At 40.9% G+C, this 16,089-nt stretch overlaps 1 protein-coding gene across 1 annotated transcript; it reads right to left on the bottom strand.

The window, feature by feature from the left end:
• Positions 1-2,366: 2,366 nt before the first annotated feature.
• On the bottom strand, positions 2,367-10,952 carry LOC103063019 (galectin-1-like). The gene is made up of 4 exons (XM_007426597.3): positions 10,871-10,952; positions 6,046-6,125; positions 4,310-4,481; positions 2,367-2,758 (listed from the first exon to the last, which is right to left on the bottom strand). The coding sequence occupies exons 1-4, from the start codon at positions 10,880-10,882 to the stop codon at positions 2,612-2,614; spliced, it is 411 nt and encodes a 136-aa protein (XP_007426659.2). The 5' UTR covers positions 10,883-10,952; the 3' UTR covers positions 2,367-2,611.
• Between the last annotated feature and the right edge of the window lie 5,137 nt (positions 10,953-16,089).

Below are 16,089 nucleotides of genomic sequence, written 5' to 3'. Positions count from 1 at the left end.
ACCAGTCAAGGACCATCAGTGGTTTGCTATGCTCACCAAAAAGTTGCTCTTCTACAACAATAAAATCAAAGTTTGCCCAGTCAAGAATTCAGCAGACTGATGGGGAACAGAAGTTGCAATTTAATGAGCTGGGAAGAAAGTCAGATCATCACTGATGTCAACCAAGACCATTGTTCTGTGGACTTTGTAGACATTTTAACTTACTACTGTGATTGCCTTGATGCTACAAATGGGTGAATGTAAAGGCTTAAATATTTTGGCACCACCAGGGAAAAACATTGTGGGTTTTCCACTACTTAAGATAGGCCTGTAGTCTAAAGTCCTGAGATGGGTGGAATAATGGGAGGGCTGCTTGTTTAAGCCAGTCTGGGTCAAACTTTAAACTCAATTTAACCAAAACAAATTTAACCACCAAAAGATCTTTGGTGCTGCATGGGGTTGCACTGTCCCACTGACCCTGTGTGCAATCTGGGGGTCCTCCTGGACTCACAACTCCTGCTGGATGAGCAGGTGGCAGTTGTGCCTAGGAGAGCCTTTGCACAACTTTGCATTATGCGCCAGCTGTGCCCATTCCTAAATCGAGGGCCCTACTCATGGTCACTCATGTCCTGGTTCCCTTCCAGTTGGACTACTGCAATGCGCCCTACCTCAGGCTGCCGTTGAAGAGTATCTGGAAACTTCAGCAGTTATGTGAGTTTCTGGTAGAACATGCGTCACACCTCTGCTTCACGGGCTGCATTGGTTACTAGTTTGTTTCCAGGTCCAATTCCAGGTGCTGGTGGACCGGGAACGGGACTGTGCTATTTGAGGGACTGCGTCTCCCTGATTTCATCTCTCTGTCCCACCAGATTCATCAGAGAGGGCATGTTATGGTTCCTTCATCTACACTTGGCAGGCCCCAGGCGGTGGGCCTTTTCTGTTGTAGCCCCTGCATTGTGGAATCTTCTCCCCTCAAGCCAAGGTTGGCCTCATCACTTCTGGCCTTCCGAAGGTCCCTCAAGACCTAGTTATGTCAGCAGGCCTGGAGACCACAGGGGATGGGCGAACTAGTGAGGTGGCTCCATTATTATTAGCATCCCCCCATCTATTATTTTTTTTAGCTACGTTTTTCTAGTTTTTAATATTTTTAATAAATAATAATGATAATGGCGTTAGGTATTTATTAAGCATTTTAGCTCTGTTGTACGCTGCCCAGAGTCACTGGCTTTGTGAGATGGGCGGCTATATAAATTAGGCAAGTAAATAAATAAATAAATAAATATTAGGCGGGCGCTATTTTTTTTTCTTTTTTGCTTCCCTGCCCTATACGCACTGATTTTTTTTTTTTTTTTGAATAGTATTTTATTGGAATTTTACAATTACAAAGTTAAAAGTTAGAAATGAAAAAGAAAATTGAAAATACCATTAGAATACCTGGAACAACATTTTCTTTTTCTTTTACTTTACGCACTGATTGTGAAATAATGTCTGTTTCTTGGCCTGGCCTACTTCGCAGGGCCAATGCCTGGTAAGCCCTGCGATGCATTAAAATAAATGCCATCCTGTGAATGGAAACCCACATGAAGAGATCTTAGTGCATAAGGGACCCAAAACATTTTTGGTTGAAACAAAAAATGTTTCTCCTTGGGAAACTGTCAGGGTGCAAAATGAATGAATCCATTGCAGGCGGAAACTGTAGGCCTGAGGAATTTGCCAGTTGCTCACCAGCCCAGATGGAACTGCTAAACTTAGTGAGAATGCGGTTAATTGTATTTTGAAATTTGCATGGAAAAATTTACAACAAAGGTAAGTTATTTCGTACCTAACATATCCCCTTCTTCTATTCATATTTTCTTAAAATCTTTGTTGCACGGGATAAATAGAGTTCATCATCAGTTCTCATGAAGTTTTAGGATAAAAGCAAACAGTTGTGCCCCCTCATCCCCACCCCCTGATTGGTTTTGAGATGTACATTCACTATTCAGTATTTGATATGCTGGCTGGGAGATTTAGGAATTGTTCCAACATATCTGAATAGTATGATGATCAAGAACGGTGCTGTATATAATGAGTAGTAATGCCATGCATTTTGAAGTCTCTCCTCCTGGGAAAATATATTTTAGAAATATATGTTGGCAGATTCTATGAAGAGACGGTTTTAGAAGTATGGGGCATTGTCCTTTCATATTATAAATGGTGCAACTGCAGACATCTATCTCAGAAGTTCTGTTGCCTTCATCAAACCTTTACTTATTGTCTTTTAATGTAAGCTAAGGAGAGGTCTCCAAAGTGTTCTGAAGCTTCAGTAGGCCCAGATTCCATCTGCAACAGGCAATTAGAAGGGGAAAGCCTGATTTTCACAAAATGCCCAATAACTGTATCTTTAGTAGATCTTTATTTCTTGGAAAATGAGCTCATTCACAACAGAGCACATAACAGCAAGGAAAAGGATCTTGAGAAGAGATCAGCAAGAAAGATTGTGAGCTGGAAGAAAATTCAAGAAGTCCAGATGCCTGTTTTGACAAAAAAAAAGATAAAAGGAATGCACAAATTTCAGAACATCATGTCAAATTGTTTGGGGCAACCAATTCTATTTAACTACAGAGCAAGACCGCAGGGACACAGTTCATCCTCAGGGAAATGTCACAGACTTGAGTCTGAAGTCTCCTCCCACCATGAGATAATCAATGACATTAAGCTCCAGCCGGTTGGGGAAGACAATTTCTTCACTCCCTTCCATGTTCACTCGGATGTCATGATCGATAAAACTGAAGGTGATCTGGAAGAAATCAAAACAGGAAAATCGAGACTGATCTGGGATACAAAACTCTCTTTGGAATTCCTATGTTCTGAATACATGGTTTATCAAAGCCCTGTTTTACAATATGAAAGAAGAACATTAGGTTCTAATCCAGGATAACTCTGAAGTAGAGTAAACCTACAGGGTACAATTAAGGGAGTTCCCCCTAAAGTGCTATCCTGGTATATGGATCACTAGACACCTTTTCTTAGAGACAGTGTAATGTTGCTGGGTCAAATGATTGACAGATGTTTCCTCAGTGTGAACTAATAGTTACAGCATGATTGGAGATGAGTTTTAAAGAAGACTGTAGTTACTCTCTCTTTATATACTTGTACATAAAGAACTTAAGACCTTAAATACTACTCCCTAGATTTTTTTATGATAAAACAGAATGACAATTGGGTCCAATTATCCAAGGATCTCTTTCATAGGAGGTCTCCCAGTAAAGGTGTGAAGCTCACCCTCATCAACCTAGGTACCCACAGATGCATGGAATTCAGTTCCCAGAATTCTCAGCAATGCCTATAGTAGCTAGGAAATTCTGAAAGTTGTAGTTTGCACATCTGGAAGGCACCCAGATTAAGGAAGTTTGCTCTGAGTTTTCCATGATCTGATTCATACATGGACTCATCCCAGATGTATTTCATACACTTTCAGATTTTTGTATTCTGCAAGCTAGCCACAATAAACCACCATGGTTTATGGCTTATCATGTTGTCTTTACTTAAAACATTGGATTAATTTAAAAAAAAAACAGCTAGTACATGGTGAACACACACCAGCATCCTGGAACTTGTATTCTTTAACAAAAGAACTCTTTGGCATCTCTGATCTAAAATTCCTTTGGATGCTGTAACAATTAAGTTTTTAGACTTGGCATTAAGATGGCTCAAGGCATTTTGGCACCTAAAATTTATTGAAACAAGCAGGGGAAGAACATCTCTCTGCTTCTATCAGGAATATGGATCTGTAACAAGACTACCTTTGGCATACTGCAAATGTAGGAAAAGAAGATGTTCTCACTTTTAGTACCATTTCCCCAGGTCTGTCACTGCACACACATGCAGAAGAAGCAGACTGGCTAATTTACATGAAGATCTTTATTATGCTTTTGGGTGAAGTGCTTCAACATCTGGGAGTAGCTTCTATGAACCTTGAGAGAAGAAGCTGCATGTAAGGTCAGGCGAGAATCCTTTCCTGCTCAGAAATGGGAACCTCCAAGATATGTTGAACCAACTTAGCCAACAGCAAGGTTGATGGGGGTTGCTCAACCATGGCTGGATGGCCATGGGTTCTCAACACTACCAGATTTCCATAGAAGTTGGAAACATGTCACATGAAAGAGTGGCTTGTCATACAACCCTTGCATTCTAATTCTTCTGTACTTACAAGTGGAACTAACATATGTAACGCAGTAGACTCCCTATTTACACAATTCCTCCATGGTGTCCATCAGAGAGAGACAAAGTCTGCTCTAGTGACCCCCTGCCCCACTTCATGGCTGATGCACTGCCAATACGTTCTCACCTGAGTTTCATGATCCTGATGAAAAGGGAAGACAGATGGCCTCACCTCTTCTTCCCAGACACCGGCCCGCTTGGAGTTGCACACTAGAGCTCTCTCATCGCCCTTGCAGTCAAAGCGTGGGTTGAAGTGGAGGGCCAGGTTGTCGCAGTCTTTGCCCAGATTTATCACAAATCTGAGTGTAGGATTACAAGGGTGAGAGAAGCATGAACACAACTAGGAGTTTCAGGGAGGGGGGATGGGATAGGAGGTTGCTCACAAGGAAGGAATGAGGGCAACATTTAACACTACTAATCAGCAGGGCTATCTCTTGTTAGGAAAACAAGACTCTTGTTAGGAGTCTTGTTAGGAAAGATCAACAGCCACCATCCAGATCTATTTTGGTAAAGGATTCCTTTCTCCTAATCTTCTCCAGCTAAAAAAGATATGAAGAAGATTGATGTCTGTAAGAGAAACCATTTCTGCATGGCACAATGACTTGTGGACAGCATCTGGAAAACTTATTTAAGTGGGTGGGTGGGGTAGCTGTTCTCTGATGAGTGGCAATGAAATTTGCTGAGGAATTGTTAAACAAAGTGAGGGCAGGTCCTACAGCCTTAGGGCCACTGACTCCCCCTCTAAAGTCGGACTGGCCGCAGAATCCCTCCAAACTTTACTGCCACAAAGCCAAAACTTTTAACTGACAAAAATAGGAAATCATTAACACATGTAGGAGAGCCATGTTAGTCTATGGTGTTAAAAAATCAGGAGTCTGGTAACCTCTTCCCCAACTAACAGATTTTATTAACAGGCATAAGCTTTCATGAGCTGCAGCTCATGAAAGCTTACACCCATTAATAAAATTTGTTGGTTGGAAAAGAGGCTACCAGACTCATCACATCAACTTTAATAGATTTAACTGAAGTTACATTTAAATGTAATTTTCACTGTGACCCTTTTCTACTTCTGGGATTCTGAAAGCTGTTTCAAAGCCAGGCATTGCTTTCAACTACCTCCCTTGTACTTAACTTGTAATGTTTATACCTAAACTCAAACCCAAGCCAAACTAGGTAGGTAGCAACATTGGGCCAGTCTGGGTTGATCTCAGAAAAGCTCGGTTGAATCAGACCTCATTGGTATTTGGGTGAGAGGCCACCACAAAATCCAGAGCTGGGGGCTAGAGTGAGATGTCAGAAAAATATCACGTAAGAAGGTAACAGCAAACCACTTCTGTATGGTTGTCAAGAATAGTATTAATGTCATTAGCAGTCAAGCCTGATTTTTTTTGTGTTAATATGACTTTACAGGTAGTCCTCATTTCGCGACCACAATTGGGACTGGCAACTCGGTCATTAAGCACAGTGGTACTAAGGGAAACCACAACTGTGCTTATGATCTTCCTTCAGCTTTCCTTTGCTTTACAGGCCTGCAAAGGTCATAAATGCGAGCATTGATCGCAAAGTTCCTTTTTCATCACCATCGTAACTGCGAACAGTCGCTGTATGAGGCCAGACATTTCTACAAATAACAGAAGCCAATCGTCTATGAGCATTACACCCCTGACCCTTCCAGGACCATTCTCTCCCTCAAGAGGCAAAACGTGGGAGATCTTTGTTTGTTTGTTTGTTTGTTTGTTTATATTTCTGAGACTAGGTACTATAGGAGGATGGCAGGAACCCACAACCCAACTGAAGCGGCTTGAAGGAAAGCCCAAACAGCCCCCCAATTCCACAAACCCTTGGCCCAATTCCTCCTCTTACTCTTTGCACTCTGATAAAATCGTCCCCTTCACTATGAGCGATTCTCCAGGATGAAGCTTAAATTCTGTTGCGGTCACTCCCTAGGAAAGAAAATAGTGGATAGTTTAAACAGCTGTGGGAAGACTGATAAGGGCTTTGAATGTGGGCTCCTCCACCAAGCCATTTTTGACAAGTGTTCTCCCTCCCCTGCTCACAGGAGGAATTCCCGTGGCTCCAAATTTTGCAGCTCCTTCAGGGCACCCTTATGACCTATTTGGACACAGACTGTTGGGTTCCTGTCCATACCGTGTGTTGCTCAACACCCTAAGGACAGTGGCTGATGGCTTTCCCTGGATGAAATTCAAACTTTCTGTACTGCGAGAAACACCACCCTTAATCACCATACAGAAAGTGTGCTGGGTGCTCATATGGTCTTACACTCTGTTTGATTATTGTTCTATTTTTTTAAGACTGTCCATCTCTCAACCTAATCAACCCTAGATGGCACCAGGGTCTACAATCTAGATCAGTGTTTCTCAACCTTGGCAACTTTAAGATGTGTGGACTTCAACTCCCAGAATTCCTCAGCCAGCATGGCTGGCTGGGGAATTCTGGAAGTTGAAGTCCACACATCTTAAAATTGCCAAGGTTGAGAAAACATTGATCTAGAGGTTGCCCTGATTTGTGCTGCTCAGATGCGGTTGCTTTATAAATGTTCTTGGGGTTTTGACACATAGGGTGCTCTGATGGTGGGGTGCTCTGAGGTACATCCACATCATTTTTTCCCAAAAGATTACTGTCCTGTTGACAAATGGACTCCTCAGTCACCCGGACAGCCCAAAGTTGGAGGTTTTGTGTCTCTTGCCTACCACCTAGTGGTCATCTGGATTTGTGCAGCCGAGATGCAGCTACTGGATGAGTGTGGTGGAACAGCTGGACTTTGACAAAAGGATTTTGCCGCATATACGTAAGTGGAGAGATCAACTGATCCTTCAAAATACAGCAAATAAAGCCACTGAGGAAAGGGAGGTTCAATCTGTCTTGCAACCAGAGCAATGGTAAATACAGAGGAGAGCCCCCTGACCTCTCTCCAACACAATGCATATAGAAAGCCCCCCTCCTCCCCCAGGACCATCTGCTTCACATCACAGCATGAAGGGAACTAGCTTTCAAGAGCACCAATGGGATGTGTGCAACTCTCCAACTATCAAGCGTTTGGGGTTACAGAAAGGTGAATGTTCTCAAAATGAACATTATTCCCAGATTCATTTATATTCTGAGAGGAATTCCTGTTCAAATATCTGGAAAATATTTTCAGAAAATAAATTCTTTGCTTAGAAAATTTTTATGGGGTTCTTCAGTTCCAAGAATATGTTTACTAGAAAATGCAATTATCAATTAATGAGGGAGGATTCGGTTTTCTGAATCTGGAGCTCTGTCATCAAGCTTACCTATTGTCAAGTATTAAGTACTGGAAGCCAACAAGTGGTGTTAATTTTCCAGTTTGGGCAACTTTGGAATATACATATATAACACCTTTGGTCTAATGGACAGTATTAAGATCTAAATACAATAGAATTCTAGTATCTCTGGAAGCAATTATGTCAGAAAGCTATGGAATGTAATGTCTAATTAAAAAAAAGATTTGATCCTTTCTCCCATGCTAAGTTGACTTTATGGGGAAACCCACTTTAAAAATTGGGAAAAAATTGGGAAAAAGAGGGTGATAGAGAAAAATTGGATGGAACTGGGGATATTGGCTTTGTGACCAATTGATAGATGATGAAGATGAATTTTTAACATATGCTGTCTTAAGAGATAAATATCATCTATCAGATGTAACCCAATGGCAATATTTACAGCTACAATATTTGTTAACGTTGTTTGGACCAGCAGCATTTTCACCTTCTGAGACACCTGAGATATTAGAACAACTTGTTTAATCCTTTAAAACGAAAAAAACCTACTATTAGTTTGTATTGATATTTGTTATCAATAAATCAATTTGATATGCAGATACTAAGAGATGAGTGGAATAAAGAATTAGAGGTTCCTGTATTGCCTAGACAATGGGAGAGTGTCTTAACTTCTATAGCAGGACTGTCAATGGACCTTAAACTACGACTTATACAACCAAAAATAATATTTAGGATTTATTGAACTCCACTATGTCTGTATAGAAAAGGACTGTCAGAAACATCATTTTGTTGGAGATGTAATAAGGACAATGCCTCAATGTTTTTACAATGTCCTATACTTATTAAGTTTTGGGAGAAAGTAGTAGACTATATAAATATAATTGTGCGACAAAAGCTAAAATTTACAGGGGATAATATTCTTTTGAACTATATACCTAGTACATGGAATTTGACATCTGGACAAGGTAAATGGATTCTCTGTGCCATTACTATGGCCCAAAGACTGATATTGCAGCATTGGAAAGATAAATGTATGGCCCCATTCACTCGATGGATTGAAGACCTGATTGCACTTGCCACCTATGAGCGGATTGCCTATAGACGTAGACTTAGCATGGACAAGTATAATGAAATATGGGACTCATTTATATAAAAGAGTCACTTCACAGTGAGATGGGTGGTGACAAATTTGAAAAATAAATAAATAAATAAATAAATAAATAAATTACAGTAGGTTAAAAATGATAGTCATATAAATGTATTAGAAATAGATATATACTTGAATAATATTTGCATTAGATAAGTATATATAGAATTGTAACTGTTCACTGTTATGACATATACTACGTTTTTTTCCTTTGTACTTCTGTCACTTTTTTGTAAGACATTTTTTATGTTTTTTTTTCCCTTTCACGATGAACATATCTCCATCATTATTATCACTGTGTTTTGCTCTTTTTCTTTTGTTATTAATTAAAAAGCAATAAAAAAAAATTGAAAAAGTGTTTGGGTTTACAGGATCTCTCCGTTGAGGCAGCAGCCAATTTCAGGTTGATCATTCAACCTGCTTTAGAAGAGAGAGACAGACAGACAGACATGGGTGCAGAAACTGGGTTTAGGGTCTCCTTTGCAACCGAATCTGGAATGCGAAAGAGGCACAGAGTCCAACAACCCCATCAGAGGAGGTGGTCCCACAGTGGACCTGTTGGATGACTTGGAGCCAAGGAGATTGCTGACCCTGTGGCATCATCTCAAGTGGCGTCTTCCATGTGCCCTCCTTTCTCTACATAGAACCTCATGTCCTGGTTTAATATGGAAAGCATCACTTCTACACAGGAATGCTTAAGCCATCTTCTAGCTGCCTTAGCAGTGGGTTGATGATGAGGTAGATGTAGCCCCTCCTCAGCAAATGGGAACTGAGATCTCTTTGCCGCCATAGAAGGAAGCTGTAGGAATTGGGTCTCCCTCATAACTAAGCCAAGGGCTATCCACCAGTCCATAAATGGCCGAAAACCATGCTGGTATTAAATTTGCCCCCACTATTGCTAATCCATCTGTCACAGTAATGAGATCAGTGACCGGTGCTGCCCTTAACCATTCAATCTGGGACAAATTACGGGGAGCAGCTGATAGTTTCCTCTGCCTTAGTTCCTTCCCACCAAACATCACCTGCCCATGGGAAAACAATGCAGAGTGATAAAAGCCCACACGGATGACATCGTCTGATACCCTTTTAGAAAGCACTGGAGCATTTTTCTCGGTAACTTCGTAGAGCTACAAGGCTCCTAGGTTCCTTTCTTGCTGTTTTTTGTCTTTATGAAAAGCCAGGAGTTTTTCTGGGAAGAAAACCCGAAGAACTTGTTTGTAGACAGTATTACGCTGAGCACAAACAGCCTTTTGATCTTCTTCACTTACTGGGCGGTCAGAGAAACTGGGTGGACAATTTTGCTGAATTTTTGCAGGGGAGGGAAAAGGTTTCCCACAATTGCTCAGGGGCAAGACACTGCCTTGACAGAGGAATGGCAACAGGGAGATATTCGATCTTCCCTTGGAAGTGAATGAAAATCTGGGAAGCCAAAAGCTGGAAAAAAAGAGGGCTGTATAATGAATTATCATTCACATTCACCCCCACACATACTCACCTTGATCTCTGCATAATGAAAAAAAAGAAAGCAAACCCTTCACTCCACCCAGGACAATTTCTCTGAAATTCTCTTCTTTAAAATAATCTTTAAAAGCACATTTTCTTTCATCAAACTGAATGAGGACTGCTGGAGAGTTTAGACGGTGGTGGAAATGTTTAGGGCTCGGGCCCAGGGTGGCTAATAGATGCCGTGAATATTAAACTAAATAGGCAATCCATATAATCCAAATTAAAGGATGAGGTTAGAACATTCTCTTTCAAAGCCAAACCTTGTAGAAAAACCTTTAAAATAATTAATTTCTATCTTCAATTAGAATGTGAACACACACGCACAAATGTATATGCACGTATTAATCTTCCATTTAGTTTTCCCCCACAAGCTGGATGGTCAAGATGATTTTTGTTGAAAAATTGTTTGCATATTGATGATACTCTACATTAATAGAAGGCAGCCCAATTAACATGCACAAAGACTGATTTGCAGAAAAGCAGAAACAATTCAGAGAAACATCCAAACTTCTTAAGGGAGTGGACTCTGATCCATACAACCCTGTGCCAAAATAAACTAGTTAATCGTTTAAGTGCAACAAGAGTCTTTGTCATTTTTTGCTGCAAAGGATGAACATGGCTACCCCTCTCAATACAAGGGAGCGACACCCCTAAAGAGGAAAAGCCACACAGGTCGCCGTCAATCAGCAACCAACAAACTCCTCTCCAAGAGAACGAGCTACGCCTTGCAAGCTCATGCTGGGCATTTCAGTTAAAAAAAGGACCGCAGACTTACACATTTGTTCATGATGCCGTCTTGTCCAGCAAGGAGGTGCTACTTAACCCCAGTCTCAGCTCTGTGACTTAGGAGAAGTTCCAGTTGTCCTTTAAATAGCTCAGGAAAGGGCATCACGTGACAAGAAGAATGAATGAAGGGTAGGGTGCATAACCAGAAATGGAAGCAGGAGATGAATAGGGAAGCTGAGGATGATGAACTCAAGCAGCTGGTGCGCCCGCTTCTAAGGGTATGAGTTTTTTGAGGGGGTGGGGCAGTGAATATTAACAGTCCCTTGGCTGGCATTCATTAAAAGATTTCTTCATTGTTCCCTGGACTAGATTTTGGATGCCAACAGAAATGGTTGTTCTTACTGTTGGTTTTGATACCGGAGCAGGATAATCCGGGGAGGCGGGTGGCATATACATTTAAATAATAATAATAATAATTTATTTAATAATAATTTATTATTATTATTATTGGTGGAGTTAGCCTTCATTCACATTGAGTTCTTCCCAAGAACCTAGAATGCTGTAATATATCAGCGTTGTATATGTGCAGATCCAAGCAATGTGGCCTTTTGCAATTGACAACTGGAAATTGTGTCCGTGTGCAGATGTTCTAAGGGTTGTCCAAGGTTTTTTTGGAATGGCACCCAGTGTGCCGATAACCATGGGGACCCCCACTGCGGGTTTATGCCATAAATAATAATAATAATAATAATAATAATTATTATTATTATTATTATTATTATTATTATTATTGCTACTACTACAACTGTAGGCAACAGGATCTATCAACCAATAAAACAAAAAGAACTTAGAGTACTCCATGAAGGATATTTTGTATTTTTCTGTGTCCACTTTTTTGCTTTGGAATATTCTAGTAAACAATACGAAGTAGAAAAAAGGTACAGATTCAACCAAAGATGGGGGGGATGCATATTTTAATTATTAAGATGGGAGGGAAAATACTGTTCGGGCCCCACCTCTCCTTTTGGAAGTGTACCCCAATGCAGCATTCAAAGGCTGTATTGGGGTACACTTCCCCCCAGCCTGAATTAATACCAGACCAGTTTTCACAGTGCACCTTGGAAGACTCAATCCACGTGCACCGGGTCTGGACAGAGTGAATGACACACTACTCTTCCAATAGAGGTAGATACGAAAGATTTGGGGGCTAAATCAAATTTTCTCCAGTTGCAGTCAGTGTCGCATTAATTAAATATTCTTCCTAGATTTTTGTTTTCCCCCTTCTGCATCATGTTTTTCGGAGTTAAGACTTTGAACAGACAAGATTTTTTTTTTCTATGAAAATAAAGAATGAAAAGAAAGAATAGTATCTTCACCGATGCTTGATCAAAGCGAAAAAGAGGGCTGTGGGGCTATTTGCTCTGTGTTTGAAAAAAATCTCTTACGGTGATTCTGTTTTAACCAAGCCACAAGCTTCATAGTTACAGGATACATATCAACTTTCAAGGTAGACAGTCAAATATCCCTAGGAGATACATCTCTTACGTTCTTAGAAACACTGCCATTTATTTTCAGATTATCTTGTAAGGCAAAAATAACCTTCCTACTCTTCACAGAAAGCAGACATCAAGCACACCATTTCACTTTCAGAAGGTCAGTGTAAGATAGTGAACATTTATTGTGAGATTCCCAAACACAATATAACAAAGATGTTTGCAGAGACAACTGCTTACCCATCTCAGGCATATAAGCAAGAAAGCATGAGCTAGTCATAACATCTCCAGGCCACCTGAGAATTTGTCTTCTCCCAGCTTAGTTAATTACCTAATAAATCATGTTTATTGTTTGGACACATACTCCTAGGAATATAAACTATGGTCTAATCTAATTTCTTCCTCATGCCTTTCCCAGTGTTAAGCGATCTGTTTGTTGATCGTTCGTCCATCTGGAACGGATGTTTCCTGAGATCAGCAATTTCAGAGTCTCTTTAAATTATCCTTGCTTTCTATGTTCCTCTTATAAATTATTGTCATCTTCTAGAGATTTGCCACCAGAGGAACACATGGTTTTGAGAATCCCTGGGTTTTTAGCATGGCTTTCCTCTGTAAAACTAGGTAGGTCTCCTCCTTTCTTCCAGCCACTATCACAACTATGCTGACTTCTGCACACAGTTAAGTGACTTGATAATACAGAACCCCTTAGCAGCAATTTTCCACTGGCCATTTCCACTGTTTTCCATCCACTTGTCCAGTTAGATGTGACAGCATTACAAGGCTTACTGGAATTTCAAAATACTAGCATAAGAACTTCTTCACTTCTGCCAGCAACAACAATGCAACTCAAAGATCTTGCTAAGGTTTCAAAAAACAATAGAAAGATCAATGAGGCAGAATGACGGTTGGCCCATCAACAAGACAGTTCAGTGTAGACCCAGCACAGAAGCCCCAAACTGCAGAATGGTTTTAATCTTCAGGCTATTCATTGTTATCCATCTCCACCTATTCAGATGATGTCCAAAAGCTTTGTCTATGCCCCTCCATGTTGTCACCTTTCAGCCTGTTCCATACTCCACAGTCCCTTCTAATGTGTTAGGACAATTGGCCTCTTCCGAGCTAAGAAGCTGACCATCCACCCCTTCTTTCCATCCTTGGCATGTCCTAACCTTGCCCTAACATTTTCTGTGGTTGAATCTTCTACATAACGTACATACTACACAGGAATACAGAAGACATTACCATGATTATTTTGCACAAGTGGGACACCTTCAATCAGACATGGAAAGTAATAGGCAAATCACTGGCATTTGGCTAAAATGAACGACTGTGTTTGTACAGTGTGCTTCATCTAGCTATTGAAGTTATGTTCTGGGTAATAATATACTGAACCATAAATGGGTTGGCTTTGTACTGAAGTAAGAGTCCACTCCCAAGCAGACTAAATCTGTACTGGTTGAAGGCTAGGGGTGCTGTCTTCTCCTTCTTCTCAGATAAACTTGCCCGGTGTGGCATAAATCATGGTTAAAACAAACCATTGCTTAGAATCAAGTGTGAATCCAGTGATGACTGGTGTGGGTCTTCCGGGATGTGTGGCGGGTTTCTGGAGGTTTGTTTCCTAATGTTTCGCCAGCACCTGTGACCGGCATCTTCAGAGTGCAGGAGCACAGAGAGAACTGCTCCTGTCTGTGCTCCTGCACTCTGAAGATGCCGGTCACAGGTGCTGGCGAAACGTTAGGAAACAAAACCTCCAGAACACGGCCACACAGCCCGGAAGACCCACACCAGTCATCATATGCCGGCCGTGAAAGCCTTCGACAATACACTGTGAATCCAGCCTTTCTCCAAAGAAAGTTGAGCAAATTTGTCACCCATTCTCATGCTTGTTGGCAGGCTCAGAGATCTCAAAAGCATTTTAGTAAAATAGGACTCCTCCTTGAACCAAGAAAGAATCTTGAGATTGGCTCAGATGAAAGACCTTTGTGGTCCATCATTCTGTTAACCATCTGGGCCAACCAGATGCCTAGGATAAGTTCACGAGCAGGATATCAGCCCAACAACCCCATCACTGTCTTCCCTATTAAATAGCTTGGAGAGCGAATATTGCATCAGACTCTGGAACTAATATAATAATAATAATCCAGTGACATACTGCAGTTGCACCTTAGAAAGCTGCAAACCGCTATTTGGGAGGCTATTGGTAGGGCAAAGAGCAGGAGGAGAAGAAATGCCAGTTCCTTCTCTTGGGATCCTCTCTGTTCCCAAACATCACTTTTCTGCTAAGTAATGCACTAAGCTATAACATGGCATGCTTGGTTTAAAGTTTAGTGTGTTGTGTGAAGTCATCACTGGGGCTAGCAAACCATGGCTTATGAAGTCACTTAAATTTAGCTTGTTAAGCAAATGATGCTTTAGGGCCTGAACCCAGCTTTATATAGGGCTACCGTACATGGGTTGCAAAAACCTGGAGTTACCACTAGAGGGTGGTAAAGGGATACAAAAAAAGCATGTTTCTCTCTGGTTAGTCATCAGCAATGAGAGCCCAAATATGGTAGACCAGTCTTTCTCAACCTTTTGACCTTAGAGCAGTGTTGTCCAAACTTGGCCACTTTAAGATGAGTGGACTTCTGGGAGTTGAAGTCCATTCATCTTAAAGTGGCCAAGTTTGCACAACACTGCCCTAGAGGAACCCTTGAAATATTTTTCAGGCCTCGGGGAACCCCTGCACATTCAGGCTCAAATATAGGCCAGAAGTTACAAATGTATTATATTTGTTTCACGTGTAGGCCTGTGTATGTGCATTAACAGTGTTCTTAAACTAAAAATAAAGCATGAAACTTACCTCTTTCATGTGAAACCTGTGCTTGTTTTTTCCTGCACAAATACTCAATTCTGGGCCAAACCTGAGATAAGGACACGGGGATTTCATCTTCAACTGAAATAAGACGATTTCTGTCTTTGCTTTTGATGTTTGTTAAATAAGAAAAAACTTGCTCATGCATGTAAGAAGTGGAAAACGGCAGCAAAATGTTCAATGCCTTCCCACGAATGGCAGGATATTCTTCTTTCACAGAAATCTAGGATTTGTCCATGGGCAGATCAGTGAATCTCATCTTGAGTGTACGATTAGACACAAAGCTCAGAGTTCTTCCTCTTCCTTCAAAATGAAGTTCTCAAGCTGAGCAGAAGATGCAGAGAAAGGATCCCTCACCCCGTCATACATTTGTGTTGAAAGGGAGGGAAAGTACTGATCAATTTTGTCCTGCAGTATTTTCAGGTGGTTTTCAATTAGATTGGAGACTTTTTGGTATCCTTCCTCACTCTCAAGCCCCAGCAGCAGTGGGACATTTCAATATTTCCTTTTGCAATACGATTTTTCCAAACATTCAGTTTTCTTTTAAATCCAAGAATCTTGTCGTTTGAAGTCAGAACATTTTCTCCACTCCCTTGCAGAGACTTATTCAGATGGTTCATGTGATGAAAGATGTCCGCTAAGTATGCTAGTTTTTGTAACCATTCTCCATCTTCAAAGCACTCAGCAAAATGTGGACTACTTTTCCTAGCATTATGGCCTTCTCAAGGCAGCTAGGTTTCATATAATGTGTCCAGAATATGATCATTTGAACCTGACTTGAACGAGAAGTCTGAATTTATTTGTTCTATGACACCACCAAGTAACCTACCACTTTTTGTAAACTCAGCTTTATGCTCTGATCCCACATGCTTCATTGCAGAAAAATCCCATTGGTAGCGCTGAGGACCTAGTGGCAGTTCA

The sequence above is a fragment of the Python bivittatus genome, unplaced genomic scaffold (assembly GCF_059951505.1).
Source record: "Python bivittatus isolate LINGU-HERP-01145 unplaced genomic scaffold, Pbiv_v1 ctg000070_np1212, whole genome shotgun sequence".
NCBI classification, from domain to species: Eukaryota; Metazoa; Chordata; class Lepidosauria; order Squamata; family Pythonidae; genus Python; species Python bivittatus.
This window is presented reverse-complemented; position numbering and strand designations above follow the sequence as displayed.

Coding starts and splice junctions, on each gene's coding strand:
- LOC103063019 (XM_007426597.3), bottom strand. Junction 4,482..6,045: donor ATTTTATCAGAGTGCAAAGA/GTAAGAGGAGGA, acceptor TCCTACACTCAG/ATTTGTGATAAATCTGGGCA. Junction 2,759..4,309: donor ATCAGGATCATGAAACTCAG/GTGAGAACGTAT, acceptor GATTTCTTCCAG/ATCACCTTCAGTTTTATCGA.